Source organism: Ursus americanus, chromosome 21 (genome assembly GCF_024610735.1).
Source record: "Ursus americanus isolate L20-20 chromosome 21, mUrsAme1.1.p, whole genome shotgun sequence".
Taxonomy (NCBI): Eukaryota; Metazoa; Chordata; class Mammalia; order Carnivora; family Ursidae; genus Ursus; species Ursus americanus.
The window spans coordinates 1,747,147-1,766,660 of NC_142147.1; the positions used below are offsets into that span (position 1 = coordinate 1,747,147).

Genomic DNA, 19,514 nt, shown 5'->3' on the forward strand with positions numbered 1-19,514 from the left:
ACCTTCTGTCTCTATACGTCTGCATTCCCGGAAAGTCCGCGTGCGGGGAGCTGTGCAGCCCTGCACGCCTGGCTTCCTCCACGGAGCCTGACGCTCTCACAGTTCGCGTGTTGGCGGCCCGCTAAGTGCGCGGTAATGCCCCGCTTTTCTTCGCCATCTCTCCGAGGCTGCTGGGACGGAGCGGTCCCTCCCCATTCTGTGCGTTGCCTCCTGCTGATCCTCTACGGCGGGCCCTCCTTCTGAGCACAGCCACGGCCACGCTGGGGAACAAAGCTGAGCGGTGAGGCCCGAGCGCAGCGGCCGGCGGTCAGACCAGGGCCTGAAACACAGGCCCACCTTCTGTTTCTCACTTGGCTGAGCCCTCATGAACACCCCGCCCTACGATCTCTCTAACTTCTCTGCTGTTACTCAGAAATTCCCGGGGGCTTTGGATCCCACCTGAAGGACAAAGACTATGACCATCTCCACGCCTTTGAACTTGAGGAAGTTGGGCGACCTTGCTGAGAATGTGAATGAAGCCGAAAGGATTCTGTGAAGGGAAGTCAGGAGTGCTTTCCTCCCTGACAGTGGGCGATGGACCTGCAGGGAGCCTCCAGGAGGAGCGAGAATAACGCTCTCCACAGACTAGAAGGATCCGCGTACTGGTCCGCCTGGCGCTGGAGGGCGGGTGGCTTGGCTGCCCGTGTTAAGAGGCACAGTCAGTGTGGCCCACCCCACGGCTGAGGCTGGGCTCGGCCACCTCCTGAACACGCTGGGCCTTATTTCTCCAGCCACGAACAGGGCCTCACGAAGTTGCTGCAGGACGTAAATAACATGCAGCATCTCCAAGTCCTGGCCGGGCTAACCACGCGACGTGCCACTGCTGTGTGCACACGTCTGCTCAGAAACAGAGCCTCGTTTCAGGCATGACGGAGGGCGGTCCCACCTTTACAAGCATGCAGACAGGAAAAACTAACAGCTGAGCCCAACAAAAGCATGGCTTTTAAAAACAAGTTTCCAGAGAAGAAAGGACACTTCCTTTGTGAAAAGGACACAAATATTTCTCGTACTACTGAGAAGAGGCAGACGGGCAGCCGCACGACGGGGGCAAGCTTCCACATCAGTGAGGGATTTTCGGGTCTGCCGTTCCCGGGAAAAAGGAGGATTTCACATGAGAGCAAGGATCTGATGGAACTGTCAAGGCCCAGGCCCTCGCCGGCTGTGGGACTGAAAGCACAGCCCTGGACCAACGTCCTCCTTCCTCCTTCCCTCCCCTTCCAGCACTCTGCTTCCAGGCAGAACCGTGATGCAGGTTACCCCATGCGGGCGGGAGGCTGCCGCTGCGCTCTGGAGCTCTGTGACCTGTTGCGTGTGCCTTATCTCAGTTCTACCCCAAACAAACCTACTATTGCCCTCTTAACAGATGTGGAAGCTGAGGCCCAGGGTGACGCCCACACGGCGGTCACTTCCTTTCAAAGCCAGGCCACGGGCCGGGCTGCGTGCATTGAAGCAGGTGTCGTCTGGGGCAGCTCAAAGCAGGGGCACCCATGGGTACCCTGCAGTGTGGGAAGTAAGCCTTTTAAACCCTGGACACAAAGGGAGCCCCTTGTCTGTCGGAGCCAAGGGTCTGTCAGCGAGGCAGAAAATCACCCTACGTGTAAGGTCGGCAAGTTTTCTTCACCTTCAGGGACAGGAGGCTTGCTTTAAGTAAAGCACGCGGTCGGAAGACCATGCTTGGAATATCTGTGAAAGACATAGAGCCCACTTCTGGTGATCGAAGGTCTGTGAGGCCATTCGGCTCTCCCTGGGCGAGGGGCCACCCTCTTCTTCCCCAAGGCCAAAAACATCAGAGTGTGTCCGCAAACGGCCAGGGAGCGGGAGGGAGACTTCCTGTAGACTCCTAGCTACCCCAGGGAGGAGTCGCAAGCCAGGCTCAGAGCAGCTCGCCATGGGAAGGGAGCCAGAACTCAAAGGTTGCTCATGTGTATGCCCGGAGTTTTCTTTCAACCCTGGGCGCTGTGACGTCAGACCTTTAGAGAGATTGAGAACGTGGAAGAAGTATATGCTCTCCGTGGAAAGTTCAGAAACAGGGAGATAGAAAAGAAGAAAACGTCCTATGTAGTAAGAGCTCGCTCGCTCACTCGCTCGCACGCCAGGAGATGGCTGCTGTCACCATGTCGGGGGTTAATTCAGCAAATCTGCCATTTTGTAGACACCATCACCACTACTGCTGATCGCTGCTTACGGAGTTCTTCCCCGTGACGGCACTGTTCTCGGTGCTCATTGGTAGTGGGAGTGATGACCCCCACTTAGAGCCCGGGAAACCCAGGCCCAGAGAGGGGCCGGTGTGCCCAGTTCCTCGAGCTGGTGGCCCGTGGACACGGGGCCCAGGAGCGAGCTCAGGAGCCTGAGTCGAAACCCGAGGATTCCACTGCTGCCACGAAATCCTGCCGTGTCCGCCCCCAGGTTCATGGAGATAGGACTGATGGGTACACTGTACAAGTTTCAGGTGGGCCATGTAATGACTCGACGTTTGTGTAAGCTGCAGAGCGACCCCACGGCCAGTCTGCCTGCACCCATCACCCCACATAGTCACCCAACTTGCCAACCACACCATCGCCAACACTGACAACTCCCAGTTTGTGTCTTCTGACTCCCTTGGCCCCTACCCCTGCCCCTCCCCACTTCCCATTTGCTGCCCCCCCACCCCCGCATCTTGTTGCCAGGAACCTGACCCCCAGGGCCGCTCTGGAGATTACAGGACAGCGTTCAGGAAGACTGTGCAGAGAGGCTGCAACACTGGCCCAACGTCCAGCCCATCTTCCAGCAGCTGGGGGGCTTTCGATGGGTTCTCTTCTCCCGAGACTGACCCCAGCACCTCCTCCAAACAGGAGACAGAGGCCGCCTAAAAGGGGTCCCAGTTTGCAAGCCCCACCACGGAGGCAGCCCTGCCTTCCTGAAACACGGTGTACCTTTCCTCCAGGGCGGGCGGTTCCGCTTCTTCAAGGCCAGTCCTCCCTGTTCCGAGAGGCCCTGGGAAACGTTCCTCCCCGGAAGAGGCACTGGCCTTGAGGCCCGGTTACACCCTACACCTGAGAAACAGGAACTGCTCTTCCTCCAAAATGGCAGATCTCCCAGATCTCGGAAGAATAGAAGTGGGGACCCAGTTCTGCCAGAGCATGTCCGGAGTCCGCCAAATGGGGCTTTGGAGCGTTACATCCCATCCTCCTCTTCAATAAACCAAGGCTAGATGGTGTCTGGAGAAGATTCTTTCACATCCTGATTTTTAATGGTTCCACTGTATTCCACCGTGTGGACACAGCAACATTTACCAAAGCAAGTCTGTTGGCTGCGTGGTTTATTTCCCAGTATTGGCCATTATGTTTTCAAACTATAATAAACAACCATGTAGCCAAAATACAACTCACTCCTTACTTCCTTAGAGAAATTCCAGAAGTGGGATTACTAGGTAGAGGGTATGAGCTTTAAGGCTTTTGGCAGAAACTCCTGAGAGCTTTCCTCTGTAGAAATGCTCGAGATATTCTCCCCACCAGCCCTCGTGAGAAACAAGGACACAGCTTTTAATAAATTAGAAACTAGCGCTGGTTGGCGCTGAAAAGACCGCGGTTGGTGGAGCAGTGGCCTTGGATCTGTAGGACAAACGGCGCCGTCATGACGCTACCAGTAGATGGCACTCTTTGCTAAGATTTTAGAGTCGGATTTAGCGGTAAGAGCCACAGAGAACTCAGGTACAAATATGTCCAGAACAGATTTGCAGGAGGAAATTGAGGACATTATCATTTGAAAAGCAATCGAGTGTTGCCTAACGGTGGGACCCTGGGATCCCGGGGCATCTTGAAAGCCTTCCGGGGGTGTTGTAACACAGCTTATAAAGGTCTCCCGCATCTTCTGGGGAGCCCAGCACCCAGGTCACCTGCGCACGTGCGGGGCCCTCCTCCTCCCTCATTAATTCTGATCCTGGGGCAGCTGAACTAGACCGGTCTAGTTCCTCCCGACCGGCATTCCAGGTCCTGGCAGCACCCTTTGGCTTATCACTGCTGTCATTTCACGGTTCCATGTGTGATTATTGATCGGCTCTCTTTTGCTGTTGGAGGACGCCCTCCCAGTCAGGTGCCTGGAGTCCAGGGCAGCGCCCGGCCCGGGACACACACCCTTGCAGGTGAACTCAGGAGAGGTGCTTGGGACCTTGCCTTAGAGCACTGCCACATGATGGCCTTCCTTGAGAAACCGTAATCCACGCAGAGATGGTCAGGTTTTCGCTGCTATGGGTGATAGGAACACAAAGTTAACCACAGTCTCGAAGTCAATAAACCACAGAAAGAAGGGTGGCAGAAGACTAGAGGTCCACACAGGCTCAGGGGTCCTCAGAAGGATAGGTCCCAGCCCACTGACCAGTCAGACAAGTTACATAACCCTGCCCAGCCTGTTTCTCAGCTACAAGATGGCTCTAATCAGAATGTGCATATGGGAGACTCAGCACAGCGCCCGGGGCCTCCTGTGGGCTCGGGAAGTTTGCTGGGCCATCAGCAGTCGGTCCTCCCACACTGGAAGGACAGCGGAAGAGCTAGAGTGGAGAGATTGTTTTTTGTTTCCCCTAAGCAACCACGTTAGACATCTTGCCAGTTAACAGTCTGTGTTGTGTGACCCCTTGGCTGTCGGATTTCATTTGGTTCAAACACTGCCGACGTTCACTTGCCATGTTGGGGGGTAAGCTGGGGGGACCGGTGAGGAAGGTCCAGAGTGATGCTCCTTGGCTGAACTCCCTGTTTGGGACTCTACGTTCTTTCCCTGTGCCCGTGTCAGTGTAATCAGCAAGGATTTTGGATCCTTTCCCGCTTCCAGGCCCTGGGGTGACTGGTGACTGGGGGACCTTGCAGCCATTTTCATCTTCAGAAAACTTCACCCTACAGCCTGCTTTTGAACTCCTGCTGGATTCGGGGGCAGGGTTCTTGGGGGCTCCTTCCAGGAAACCCCCATTAAGTCAATATACATGAGCTTATGCAGATTTCTGGTCTCCCCAAGTCTAGGTCACTGCTTCTAAGAGCTGTGTCCCTGAACTCTGCTCTTTGGCAGGGAGTCCTTTTAGGATAAAATGGTAATTGGCCCAGAAAGGAACTCAGGATGTGGCCTCAGCCTGTGACTCAGTACCCCAGGCGCAACCTGGACCACCAGCTTCCCCCAGGAGGGGCGGTTCTGAACATCCTCACATATCCCAGGTCCACAGGAGGAGCAGACCGGGTCGGGGTTGGGGGGGCTGTCACCTCGGCCCAGCGCGCCCCCGCGGGCCTGAGCGCCCTTGCAGAGGGCAGGCAGGCCGGCCTTGTCTGAGCCGCGGGCACCCCAGCTCCTAGCCTGCGTCCGGGCGCCCGGCCGGCCATGGCCCTAGCAGGTGCGGGCGGGCGCCGCGCGGGAGCCAGGCAGAGCGGGAAGGAGCCAGCGCCCCAACCGGCGGGTAAACTGCCGCGCGGGCGCGGGGCGGGGCCGGGGGCGGGGCCGGCGCCGGGAGGGGGCGGGGCCGGGGCGGCGTATAAAGCGCCGGCGGCGGCGGCGCGGCCTGACGCAGCGGCCAGCAGCCGCGCCGGGAGTGGGTCCTCGCTGGGTGGTGGCGCGCGCGCCTCGTGGTCTGGTCCGGCCGGCGGCGCGGCGGCATGGCAGGCACCGGCCCGAAGCGGCGCGCGTCCGCGGCCCCCGCGGCGGCCGAGGAGGAGGAGCGGCAGGCGCGGGAGCGGATGCTGGCCACGCGGCGCGCGGACGGCGCGGAGGGCGCGGACGGCGGGGAGGGCGCGGAGGGCGTGACCCTGCAGCGGAGCATCACGCTTTTCAACGGCGTGGCGATCATCGTAGGCACGATCATCGGCTCGGGCATCTTCGTGACGCCCACCGGCGTGCTCAAGGAGGCGGGCTCGCCGGGACTGGCGCTGGTGGTGTGGGCCGTGTGCGGGGTCTTCTCCATCGTGGGCGCGCTCTGCTACGCGGAGCTGGGGACCACCATCACCAAGTCGGGGGGCGACTACGCCTACATGCTCGAGGTGTACGGCTCGCTGCCCGCCTTTCTCAAGCTGTGGATCGAGCTGCTCATCATCCGGCCCTCTTCGCAGTACATCGTGGCGCTCGTCTTCGCCACCTATCTGCTCAAGCCGATCTTCCCCACCTGCCCGGTGCCCGAGGAGGCCGCCAAGCTCGTGGCCTGCCTCTGCGTGCGTGAGTACCCGCCCGGGGTTGCGGGGGTGGGCACCCAGCCGCGGGCGGGAGCGGCCCGCGGAGCCCACGTGGGTCTCATTCATTCGTGTCCACCTCATCTTGGGGATTCGGCGGTGAGTCAGCGGGGTCCCTGCCCCAGTCTGGGGGGGGCGGTGTTCCACTTCCTCACCTCGTCTTTTCACAAGCAGACGGCTCAACACACATCCCCTGCCTGTTGTGGTCATCCACGCAATGTCTGCGTAGCGCATTTCCTGTTGAGGTTCCCAGGACTGAGTGCTCAGACAGAAACTGTAGTTAAAAAAACATTCATACATTTCTGCTCTTGAAATCGGCTTATCAGGAATCAGCAGAGGCTGGCTCATACAAAACCAATAGGAACAGAATTCTGTGTTGCTCATTTAGTCAGCAGTCTCAAAGTCCTAACGGAGGGGTAGTTGGCTGCAAATTAAATTTGTGTGTGTTGAGGGTGGAGGGTGGGTTGCGGGGGTCCCAAGTGTGCTGAAAAACAGCCCCTGGTCGTATCCCTAATGATGGTCATGGTCTGGGTATGTTGGCGGATACAGCCCTGGTGAACTATGAGTGCTTTGCAGAAACAGTTTTCTTGTGGGATTTCAGAAAAAAATCGTTTGTACCAAAGATAATGTGGTTTTCTTCTCTTTTTTGGCTGTTGGCACTTTTTACACCTACCCCTTGGCCAACATCTGAGGGGCCTTGCAGGATGGAAGTGTCCTGCTTTCAGAGCTGCCACCTGATGTGAGGATTTGCCTGAATGTTGCTAGTGCATAAAGGTCCAGAGCCAGCAGGGCTACGTTTGTGGTTGGGGTCCTGGCCACGAAACTCAAAACTCTTGGGGACTGTGCATTAACGAGGAGTGGCCCCTGATTGGCAGTGCCTGCTGGTGCTGCGGGGACTCCGGAGTATGTGGACCCTATTCCCTGCACGAGCCACACTGTAGTGTGGGGGCAGGCACCCTTCATAAACTGGTGAGTCCAGAAGGCTCTGCTTGGCTGCCTGACATCCCACGCTTTCCGGAGACCCTGAACAGAGCGGCCACGCTGAGTGAAGAGCATTATTTGCCCTTTTTGGGGCGGTCTCAGGATGTGAATCTCAGCTTTAAAAAAAGCCTTTGTCCAGATAGGAGGTCGATCTGCTTGAGGACAGCAAGACCTGTGGTTTCAGGTGGGGCTTTCAGATGAGGGTTTTATGGGACGACACGTTGATCTGAGAAGGGGAAAGCCCCTCTAAAGCAAGATGAGTTTTTATGATATGATTACGATAATTATGTTACAATATGATTTAATGTCTGGGCCCAGTATGTAGTAAAACAGATAATGTCTTTAAAGGCCTGTTCTCTCTCTAGTCCCTTTTTAAACTTTCAGGTTTAAGTAGATGGATTGCAGAGGGACTGTGGTGGGTCCAGCCCCCCCTCCCCCGCCCCACATCACTGTGGCACTGCTGGGCCTGGCCAGGAGTGCTGTTGTGGGCACCCCTGCCAGGGTAAGTTGTGAGTGGGGGTGACGTTTTCCATGTGCTGATCCGCTCTTGTGGCTCTTCTTCCCTGAACCAGCTTGGGGGTGTGTTACGTGGGCCTAGGTGTGGGTGGGTGGCTTTCTCTGATGGAAAGAGGATTTCCACTGAACAGAAAGGGGCTCCCTGTCAGCCAGGATGAGCGCTAATCCAGAGCCTGTCTGTGTGGAAAGGCACAAGGGCTGGTCCGAGGCTCACAGAACTTGGAGCTCCCCGGCACAGGGGGACAAGCACGGAGAAAGGTTATGGGTGTCCAGGGAGGCAGGCTTGCCCTTGTAGGGGCATTTGAGAAGGCAGTGAAAAGCCACAGAGAGTTTCTGAGTGTCCTCTAAGTATCCCACAACGGCTGGGTTCTAGAATTTCTCCCCAAGAAGACGAAGGGCGCTCTGCTCTGCTCTTGTCCGTGAGCCCACCCCAGGCCTTGTGGCGCCCCGTGGGAGGGCCTGGTGGCCCGCTCCTTCCATTGGTGTGTCGTGGGTACTCGAGCAAAGTTCTCAGGTTTGCTGGTTGGTCTTTTCAGTGCCCTGGACACGACCTGCTGCTCTGAAACAGGTCGGCTTTGGTACTTAGTACAGCTCTGCTGCTGATAGATGTGGGAATAAGGTCCGACCAAAACGACCACTATGGGGCCCTTGTCTGGTGTGGCTCTGGTGTTTCTCAGTGCACCGTAAAGGTGAGAGAAACTCGCTCTGTAGGTCTTGATGGCTGTGTGGGATCTGGCCTGGGACTAGGCTTGTGTTATCGCTAAACAAAAACTTGGTAGCGTTTGCTTGAAAGTACGATGACGCTGGTTTTTTACTTTGGGGCAGAAGCCACTCAGACTGGAGTTGAGATTCTCGTCAGCCTTAATTTGCTTCTGGCAGTGTATCCAACATTCCTGGGCCAGCTTTCTCTGTAAAATGGGTCCATCCGTGTCTGGAGAGCCCCGAGCTAGGAGCACACAGTGGGAGCTGGTCCAAGTCCAGAAACCTGCATGGGTCCTTTTGTCAAGGGAGGGGCCCTTAGGAGGGTCTGAAAGGGCCACGTCTCCCTCTGCTGCGTCGTCGTCACTCCTACCCCAGACACAGGTGTCAAGCAAGTGCCTACAGACTGCTGGGTGCCTACCTTCCTCTTCCCCCTCCCTGTTGCCCGGGGGTGGGGAGGGGGTTACTGGGCCCACTGGGACAGCTGCAGCTTGGGCTCACCAGGTGCTTGCAGAACTCGGGGTGGTCTGCTGGTGGCTCTGGGTCCCCTTCAGGGTGAGGTCTAGAAAGCACTTTGGTCTGCCTTCTTATGGGAGACAGGGTTGCCAAGGTTCCCCTAGAGTGGGTTAGTCCCCCTGCTGGAGGGCACCAAATCCTAGTGGGGTGGGGTGGGTGTCATCCGCGGTCCTGTAACCTGAGATGTTTTCCACCTGGTGTCCGGTCAAGCCTGCACTCTGCGTGTGAACAGACCTGGGTTCTGCTTCAAGAAATTTGCTTGAGACTCTAAGCATAGTTTCCACATCTGTGAAGTGGGAATTGGTCACAGCTCTGCCTGGGTAAACGTGCGGGCTCTCGGCCACGGTGTGTTTATCAAGCACGGCGCACAGGGTCCCTGCCACATGGTGGCTGTAATTTATTCTCAACACCCCCCTCCGTCTGCTGTTCACCTTTCACGTTTTGAGCTGCCCTAGAACTTGTTCTTCCCAGTTTAGCAAAGAGCAGGAGGGAGAGAGAATGGAAAGAAGGCAGCAAGAGCCAGAGGTGAATGCCAAAGGTCTCCCTCTCGTGTTGGGGTCTGAGCTGCGACATGCCTGTCCCACAGTAGTCCCTTCCTGCCTCGAGGGCAGGAGATTGACTGCCCATAGGTGAGGGGCACAGATCAGGACGGGTTTGGCTGGCTGTGGGTTGGGGCCAGCCAATGTGAGGGTAAGTCACTTGGGGTAATGACTAGAGGGGGACGGGAGGTCATGCTCTACCCCCCAGTCTTCTAGTTGACTGGCTCTTCTCCATCAGCTCCAGGCGTTGACCCACTCCTGGGGTTATGGGGCACCTACACCATGTGTCCACCACTGTATTGCCTGGTTCAGGGCGTCTGAACGCCTTCCAGCCGCCAGCTCTGGGGCCATCTCTATTCTGGGTGTCTCCAAGTTGCTGACGACCCCAGAGTCACAAGCCGAGAGTTAAGTGCAGACGACAGCCCAGTCATAGCCCTGAAATCTGACTTTCCCAGCCAGACACAAACGTGCTCCGGCCGCCAGAGCAAGTCACGCCGAGAGTCACGGGACTGGAGCTCGGCCCCGTGGGGTAATTCACAGCAGCGTGTGACCTCAAGGAAGCGGGAGACGCTGGGTGGGCATGTCTAACCCTTTTCTCCCTGGGTCACGGACCCCTTTGATAATCCGAAGGAATGTGCAGACTCTGCCCAGAAATGTGTTCCAGGCGTATGGACTCCAAAGTGTGCGTAGTCATGGGGTTCTCACACCCTGTCCCCCAAGGGGGGCAGACATGGATCTGGTGTCTCCTGGCGGCCATGTGCTCGGACTCACACCTCTCCTCACATGCTCCTGCCCCAGCCTTTCAAACTGGTGTTGTCATCCCTCTTGTTTGGCCAGGGAAACTGAGGCAGCAGTGGGCTAAGAGCCCACTGCACATGCCGAACCGCCTTTTGTCATCGCCTGTGTGGGGACACATGGCCGCATCTTTGGCGGGAATGGCAGATGTCAGGCTCCTGGGGTGGTGTCGGTCACCAGGTGCAGGCGTCCAGTCAGCCAGGGTGAGAAGACGTGGGGATCTGAGATTTGTCCCATCCCGGACTCTGTGGGGAGTGCTTGTCCCCTGACTGGGGTGCCTGACCCCCCTTAGCACAGCTGGCTAGGGAGCCTTTCACCTTTCCCTCTTCTTTCCATCCAGACCTTTACCTTGCAGAGGAACTTCGGGGACAGGGTAGGCCCACAGCTGCCCCCCGGCACGCGCCTCTTCCTGTGCTCTCGCAGATCTCCAGTCCCTTTCTGCTTTCTGTGACCCACAGCAGGTGCTGGGAACCAGGGGCTGCGTGATTCTGCACCACTCTGGTGGGTGTGACCTTCCTGGGCCCTCTCTGGATTGCTGGCCTAGAGTGCTGCCCGGAGCGCACTTGACCCCGCCAACCAGACCACCCCACCCTGCACCACTGCCCAGTCCAGCAGCTGCTTGGCTCCTGGCAGAATCCTGAATTCTTGTTTGGAGGATGGCCATCCCAGCAGGCCCTCCAGTACCCATGTGCCCTAGGGAGGCTCAGAGTGTGGGAGGCGTCTTTCCCCCACACGCTTGTCCAGGCAGACCTGCTTCCCTGCAGGGGCATTTTTTGGGGCCACACCCACCCCTCCCGCTATGTGAGGAATTGGCAGCACCTTCCCACTGGGCCCTTGGAGCACAGTGCTCGCAACCTGATCCTGCTCTGAGTTGCCCTGACCTTGGTTGCTGGCTGACATCTGTCGCTGCTGAGCCCCAGCTGATTGTCCGTGATTGTGAGTTACTGAAACTGTAGTCAGAACTGAGGCCACTACAGGGAAACGTCCTGAAGTCCACCGTGACCTTGTGGCCAGCCTCGCGCTTTGTCCATGTCCATGTGAGCTGCCCACGGCTGGCCGGGCCTCAGCCCTCAACACAGACACATTCAGATCCTGCCCAAGTTACTAGGGCTGCTGTGGGAGGCCGGGGGGGGGGCGGGGGGGCGGCTCTGTCCCAGACCCTGTCCCCCAGCTTCTGTGAGTGCTTGGGCTGTGTGACCTGGGGCTGGGTGCTTAGCTTCTCTGGGCCTGTGTCTCAGAGCAGGTCATGCATGCAGAGGGTGTATGAGTCAGATGTCTCCTCACTGCAGGGACAGGTGACAGAGGGACTGTCCGGAAATCGAACACGACAGAGCACTTGTACCTGGTGAAGGGAACAGTGGATGGGTTGGGGGCCAGGAGCTGTGGCCCTCCCAGGGACAGCAGTGGGTAGAGACGGGGCCTGGCTAGAGCCGCCTCTAATCTGGGCACCCTCGTGTTACAGGCCTGGGGTAGGGGGTGTTTCCTGCAATCATCTTGGACCCCGAAGAGCTAAGGGAAAGGATCAGGGACCCTGGACTGGTGTGGGCGAGGGCGGCCAGGTGGGGCCCGGGCGGAGCGGGTGTCCCCCCACCAGGGGGCTGTCTGCTGGCTCGCCCTGAGGGGGGCCAGGGTCGGGTCTGGGGAGGAACGGGGGCCAAAGCACAGCGTGGTTAAGGAGCATTTTGTCCCGGTGGACCGGTGGGGCCGTCACTGCCGAGGCACAAGGGAGTTTGAGGACCTGTGTCTGGCCTCGTCGCCGGCGAGTGTCCTCTGGTCGTCAGGGAAGGGGGTCCCTGGCAATGAGCTGTTTCCAGAACACGAAGGGAGAGGGCTCGTGAGCCCCGGCTGTCCTCCAGGGCGGGAGGCCTCGCCGAGGTTCAGCAGCGTGCAGCCCCCGTGAAGACCTCAGGGCTGGGGGCTGCAGACTGGGTCCTGTCCTGGGGCAGCCTTACCTGGAGAAGGGAGACGTGTGGACACGTTGTGTAGCTCCGGTCAGGCCCTCTTGCCTAACGAGCGGCGCGCCGTGGGGGCATCCATCCAGGATGCTCTTGACTGGCCCTGTCCTGGGCACAGTCCTGCACGAGAAACCCTCCGTCCAGGGAGTGCAGACGAGGGACAGCCTGCTTCAGTCTGAGGCCTAAACCCACACAGGACAGCGTCCCTTTGGAGGATGCTCAGTACACGGGCATCACATGTGTGCACGTGGGGGGTGGGTCCCTGGGGGATTTGCCCCCATTGGTAGGCGTCAGAATCACCTGGTTGGGAGGATTGATGCCCGGGCTCCCCCGAACTAGCAAGGTGGTTGCACAGGGCTGGGGCGGGGAAGCCAGGGTTGAAGGCCCAGCCGAGGCTCCAGAGCACGGAGTGGGACTGGGGAGGCCTGAGCGTCCTCTCCCCGTTCCCTGGGCTGTGTGACTTTCAGCCGGCCAGACAACCTCTCTGAGCTCCATTTACCCAAATATCAGACGAGTCTAGATGCTTCCCTGTCCTCTCGGGCTGCGACCCCAGCAGGTTTTCCCTCCGCTTTCTCCTTCGCTAGAACTGCTGGAGGTGCAGAGGGGTTGGGCTAGGGGTTTTCAGGCTCTGAGGGAGACCCTGAAGCATGGAGTCTCCTGAACAAAGCCTGGTGCGTGCTGAGCAGAGCTTCACAGTTGGCAGTGACCGACTGGTGGGGTGCTAGACAGCGAGTTCTCATGTTTCTTCACCACCACCCCCCAGCAGCTGTGCAGAGATCAGACACACTGAGTAACCAGCCCAGCGTCACACAGCATGTCAGCACTCGGGGGTCACTTCAGAGCCAAGGGAGGGCTTCCCTGTTGGTTGTCCTGGCTGTTCTTGGGGCCGGTGGCCCCTGGGGACCTGCCTGTGCTCCAGGACTTGTGCCTCAGAAAAGCCCCTCAGAGACGCTGCTGTTTGCTGGGGGTCTCCTGCTGGCCCCAGGACTCGAGGTTGACAGCTTTCCAAGCTGGCTAAATCTGCCCCTTGCTGGTGTGTCTGGACATGAATGTGCTGGCCCCATTCCTGACACCTGCTGACACCCCCACCCCCCAGGCCTGGTGAACTCCGTGGTCAGGTTAAAAATGGGAAGAAATGTGAAGACTCGTGTTCCAGGGCGGGTCATGGGGAGTTTGAAAATGGGACACTGGCCTATCAGTAATTTTCTTCCACAGAGAAGCAGTGAATCGACAAGATGGCGGGGGGGGGGTGGCTTGAAAGCCAGTGTCCTCACTTGCGTGGAGAGGTCACGTCGGCCTCTCCCACAGGCCTCTAGCGGCCTCTTGGCTGGGGAAGCCTTGGGCCGCGTGGAAACAACTCCCTGCCACTGGGTGGGTCTGGAGCAGAGCTCTTGACCTAAACCAGCTCGTGTTCTAGCACGTTCCAGAGGTGAGGTCAGCCTTATCAGGTGGTTTGGGGTCATGCCCATTCCTTTTCTTTAGAGCCCAGCAAAGGTGAAGTCGCCCTGAGGCGTCCCAGGGAGTGTGAGATCCTATCTGTCACTGGGAGGGCCAAGAAAGTTAAGGCACAACAGAAGTAGTGCTGGATGGGGGAGGTGCAGGTGATCACAGCCATCAGGCTGCCTGTCGGGAGCGCGACTCGCGGAGAGCCAAGAGGACATCTGCACCTGCAGGGGCCAGGGGCCAGGTGCTGATAAACGAGCCCCCATGAAGCTCTGGGCCCCTGCATGTGCTGGGTGAGCTTGGATAAGTAAGGCGAAGGCAGGACAGGAGACTGCGGAGGTCAAGTGGGGCCAGGCTGGTGGGGGAGCCTTTGAGTCCTGCTCAGATAATCTCCTTTCCAGAGGCAGAGGCCATGGGCCGAGCCCACCTGTGCTCGAGGCTCCTCGCAGTGCCTGGGCAAGCCCACGGTCCCTGGTGCTGCCCTAGGAGCCTGCGCACCTGCAGCCAAGGCTCGGGGCCCAGACCTAGAGTGAGCACGTGATGTTGACCCATGGGGGGCCAGGCTCCAGGCTGGCCGCGCGGGCACCCGGGGACCCGGCTGGCGGGGCTTCCTGGAATTGGCACAGCCCCACGGCCACTTCCTGTCCCTGCCAGCGAAGCTGAGGTCAGACAGTGCTCATTTGCGTGGCGTTGCTGTGTCTGCCCCGTCTGGCCGTCTTCTGCCAGCTGGACCCCGCAGGTGTCAGGCGGCGTTGCTCACAGGCCGCAGACCGACCTTGCCCAGGTGTTGGCCCTTGGTGTCCAGGGCCCAAACACCATCTGCAGAAAGCACCTTCTTCTTCAGAGAGACCCATGAGGAGCCCGCCACTGGCTCCTAAGCAGGGCTCAGGCAGTGAGGTTCTAGGCCTGGGGGCTCTGAGCCTTGGGCCCTTCCATCCTGGGGGGACAGTCCCTGCAGAGCCTTGGGCTGGGGACGAGTGGGCTCCATCCTTGCAGCCCCTGGGGGGACATTGGACTGAGTTCCTGATCAGTAAGTAGGTACCCAGATGGTGTGGTTTTGGATGGTTCTCTTGGGCTTATTCATGACCTTCCCCTGGCGTGTTTGACCTCAAGTCAGCAGGGGCAGGGGGTGGGGGGGCTTGGCCTGCCCCCCAGGGTGCACCGAGGGCACCGAATGATAGAGCCTGAGTACACACCAGGTGCTCCTACGTGGCTCTTGTGATCAAGATCGCGGCTGAGTTTGTACGAGCATCCACGCAGCCCTGGTTACTGGGCCTAGTACGCCCATCAGCATTTTACTCTCAGTTGGAGTGTTTTTTGTGTTTTGTTTTGGTGTGGGTTGTTGTTTTTTTTTTTTTTTTTTTGGTAACTTATTTTTATCTTAAAATTTTTTTGCTGTTGTTTTGGTGTTTTTAAATGAAAACAGGCACCCTTCACATATCAGCCCTCCCCCTGTGGGTGGAACAGCCGAATGAATACGTTTAACAGGAGGCTGCTGTCTAGGAGGGGTCGGGGCTGTGGTGGGTGATTGGGGTCACTGGCGTGGCTCGGGGAGGAGAGGTCAAGTGGGGCCAGGCTGGGGAGGGAGCCTTTGAGTCCTGCTCAGATAACCACCTTCTCAGGCAGAAGCCACGGCCAAGAGGAGGCTGGTGGCCTGTGTGCTAGTGGGGAGTACGTCCCCTCTGCTCAGGGCACCTTCTCTGTGTTCCCCCTGCGTGTGCCTTTGTGACGTCAGCAGCATGGGGGCCACACCTGGGACGGGGAAGCAGTGTGCGGGTGTCCCGGGTCTCATCAAGCACCACCGGTGGCACCACCCCCAGGACACCCCACACTCAGGGTCAGGGAGGGTCACAGGGTGCTTTCTGAGGGGAGCCTGAGAATCACAGGTTGGGGGTGAGCCAGCGCCCGGGGCCCGAGCGGCCCCCTGGGGATGTGCAGCCTTAGGTCTGCTGGCAGGAATCTCAACAGAGGTCACCTGGTCAGGCAGCCTGGAGCCGGGGCTGGAGCTTGCAGCCAGGCTCTCCTTGTGACCAGGTGTCCTGTGTGGCTGTGGGGTCGTCCTTCCCTCACTGCGCAGCGCCGCCCACCATCGAGGTGCAGGGGGAGCCCCTGAGACCCTGGCTCCTTCGCTGAGGTTGAGCTGGGTGCTCCTGCTGGCCAGGGAGGTGGCCCGTGTCGCAGCAGGATGAGGGTGGGATGGACACACCCCTCAAGGACAAGCTCCCAGCGTGGTCTGCGGACCGACCACCAGGCCCAGCCTGCTCCTGGCGGTCCTCGGGCAGCCAAGAGCTGGCTTATCTCCCTGGCCCCAGCTGTCAGCACGCATGAGCACAGCCCCACTTATCTGGGGGTGCCAGTGTGGGGAGCCTTTTTTTTTTTTTTAAAGATTTTATTTATTTATGTGACAGCCAGCGAGAGAGAGAACACAGCAGGGGAGTGGGAGAGGAAGAAGCAGGCTCCCAGCGGAGGAGCCCGATGTGGGACTCGATCCGGGAACGCCGGGATCACGCCCTGAGCGGAAGGCAGACGCTTAACAACTGCGCTACCCAGGCGCCCCATGGGGAGCCTTCCTGATGGCATCTCCGTCCGCAGGCCGGCCAGTGGGCCCGTGCCCTGCAGCTGCGATCCGCGGCCCCCTTGTGTGACACCGGCACTTCTCGTCCCCAGGCCATGGAGTGCCGCGAGTCGAGTCCGTAGGGACAGTGACCACACCACTAACCCTCAGTGCCTTCTCGCCTTAGGCCCAAATCCCAGTGTCGCCATCTCACACACCCAGCAGCAGCCCCCCTGCCAGGCGTCTGGTCAAGGTGCCGGAGCCAAAGGCAGGACGGGGAGGGGCGCTACCAGCTGCTTTGTGAGGGCCAGAGACAGTGGGTCCCTGATGAATGCTTTTGTTTACTTAAGATTTTATTTCATTTTGAAACTTTTTAAGAAAGGAACAGCATGGAGAATACTAAAGCATTTATGTACTCGTCAGCCAAAGTCAGTGAACATGAAAGTTTCATCAAGTATTTCACTTACAAAGCCCCCTTTGTTCTGTGAGCAGGTCCCTTCCCCTCCCGCCTGCAGCCCGCCTTGCCTGTCCATGACCTGGTTATCTTGAATGTGACCTCGAGCTGCCGTGGTGTGAAGAGAGGCTCTCTGCACCTGCTGGGCAGGGCTCAGGACGCGTTAGTGGGAGCAGCGGGTCGGGTCTGGGCACAGGCAGGTGTGCACCTCTCTTTCCTGATGGAGGGGCAGTGGCGTGGAAGAGGAAGGACCCTGGGCCTCTGTCCTGCCCCAGTGACCACTAAGCCCAGCACAGCATGGGTGGGCACTGCAGTAGGAACGACCGTGAGCCGGGGGCTCCGGGCAAGCCTGCTCCCCTTCCTGGAGCCTCGGTTGTCCTCTGTGAAATGGGGAGAGGGCTGGGAAGACCCCAGAGGAGCAGGCGGAGCAGAGGCGGCAATCAGGGCTGGCTGCGTGGTGCTGGCTGGGCTGTTGCAGTGTCCAGAGCCATGCCTGCGTGCCGCTGCCAGGAGAGCAGCCTGCAAGAAGCCGCGCTCGGCAGGGTGTCCAGCAGGCGGGGGAAGAGCCGCCTCCCCGGTGCGGCTGGGCGACACCCCCCCCACCCGCCCTGCCTCCCTGGGGCATGAATGGGGGAGTGATGCAATGGGCCAGCCTCCTGCCGGAAGTGCTTCTGCATACAGAGTGCTGGCCACCTGGGCCTGGTGAGGAGGGGCCAGAGGCATGTGTGCCTCCGTGACTGTCACAGTCACCCCGTAAGGAAATGTGACGCCGTCCCAGAAAACCCCGGCCCCACCCTCTGGCTGTGCAGAGGCCTCCTGGGATCCGGTGGCAGGAAGGCCCTTCCATCCCGGATCCCAGCCATGCGGCCAGTGGGATCAATGAGCACCAGACTGAAATCATTCCCCTGGGAGGCTAAGACAAGGGAACTCTGCTACTTCTCCTCTCCCTGTCGGCCACTGTGATCACCGTGGGGCTGCCAGATACATGCCAGAGTCCTGGGTCTGCCCCTACCATCTTGGGGCAGGGGGCCACTCTGAGCCTGTTTCCTCTTCTGTGCAGAGAATGGTAGTGCTGATATGGCTGATGCGGGACAGCCATCTCCCCATTGGTTCTGTGGGCCTGGACTAAGCATGTCCCCACTCCCCGCGGCCATGTGAAGGTCCCTGGTGCTGTTTGCCCTGTGTACCTTTGAGCCTTTCCCGGCCAGGCTCAGCTCCTCCTTCAGTCCTTTGGTGTGGACACTGTGTCTGGACGGCAGCCTCCCCGCAGCAGCTCATTTTACTACGTGGCCTGGCAGGTGCAGGTGCAGACCACAGCCTACGAACCCAAGGGGCTTGGCCGGGTTCCATGCCAGGCCCAAACGCCACTGCTCTTTGCTGCCCTACCCAGCGCGGGAACTGCTGAGTAATGGCAGCTACAAGTGACGACTTTGAGAGCAGTTTTCAGTCTGAACTTCAGTGCAGAGCACAATCTTGGTCGGCCGTTGCATCAGCCAGAGCTCAGAGCAGTGAGAAACATGGCGGGGCGGCGGGGGGAGGGGGGGTGCTATTAAGGTGTCAGTTAATTTCCTGGAGCGATAAGCTGGTGGCAGGGTGAAGTGAGCTGGGAGAGTTCTTGTTTTTCTTCTACCTGAGCTGTTGCGTCTTACCCAGTTCATTAGTAGGGATTTATTTCTTGGGGCCTTCCTGCTCGAATTGTAAAATTTCATTGATTGACTTTAGCTGGGGAAAAGCCCCCTGGGGTCTGCCAGTCCTGGGTTAGTTCTGTGTCGAAAAGAGAAAAGATGTGCAGACTTTCCAGCGTTTCTTACCTTCAGTGCAGCCCGTGGAGAAGCAGTGGGAGTAGGGGGCTCGTGGAGAGGCCCTTCCCAGGTCCAGGCCCTGCGGGTTAAAGGCAGAAGACTAGCCCCCAGGAAGGCAAGGCCCCGCTCTGTGCCCTTGCGGGTTCCCTGGTGTGAATGCTCCCAGGCAGCCGATGGCAGGCGCCTTCCGGAGGGCGCCGTGCGCGGAGCCAGGCAGCAGCCTAGTGAGCTCACCTTCGGAGCGTCTCCCAGCAGCTGAGAGCGCGCGCGAGTTAGGAGTAGTGAGTTGGAAGGTCTGAGTGTTGAGGGTTTGTTGCCTTTGTTTTAATATAGTTTTGCTTCGCTGTAAGTGGCTGGGATAATAGCCAGCTCGCGAGGTCCACACACACTTCACAGTGTCTCCTGCACGCCTGGTATCTCAACATATGGATGCCTCCACTTTGGGTCAGGGCCAGGGGTCTCCCGGGAAGCCAGGCAGGGCCTGCTTACGCGCATCTGGGCGCGTTTGTGGAGCCTGGCTTAGCGGCCCACCTGTGCCCCCCCAAATCTCACCCCCCTCCCTTCCGGGTCGGGGGACCAGCTGTGATTGGTGTGATTTCCAGTTTTCAGCATATGCTGTTAAAATCCCCCGCTGGGCCCACCTGAGTGTTGCCTCTTGCTGACTGCCCTCCCTGGGCCTGGCCTTGCCTTCAGTCCCCATTTCGTGTGTCAGAATTGCCCCCCATGGTCCCACCCTTGGCTTGTCATATGGATTCATGCTAACAGTGCCTCACTTACCTGTTTCCTCTGTGGGATTCCAGAAGGTTCCCTCTGCAAAAAGAGTTTCCCGCTTTCGGGAAGTTAGGTGGGCTATGTGGGCACCTAAGTTAGGCTCAAATGGTGAGAGGTGCACACGGGTGAGCACAGCCTCCTTCCAGCAGCAGAGGTGCCTTTGTGTTTATAACCTGCGCTCTGAAGATAGTGCCTCAGGTGTGCAGCAGGTGGGGTGGGGGCAGGGTGGGGTGGGCTTTGCTCAGAGTCCGGTAGAAGGTTGAAATTCATTCAT

The 19,514-nt window shown here is 58.8% G+C and overlaps 1 protein-coding gene across 1 annotated transcript in view; it reads left to right on the forward strand.

The window, feature by feature from the left end:
- Positions 1-5,582: 5,582 nt before the first annotated feature.
- The window catches only part of SLC7A5 (solute carrier family 7 member 5), a 33,149-nt gene continuing 19,217 nt past the window's right edge, over positions 5,583-19,514 (forward strand). Inside the window, exon 1 of the mRNA XM_045772775.2 lies at positions 5,583-6,201. Coding sequence (XP_045628731.1) covers positions 5,649-6,201 — 553 coding nt within the window. The 5' untranslated portion in view covers positions 5,583-5,648. The remainder of the gene's footprint in view (positions 6,202-19,514) is intronic.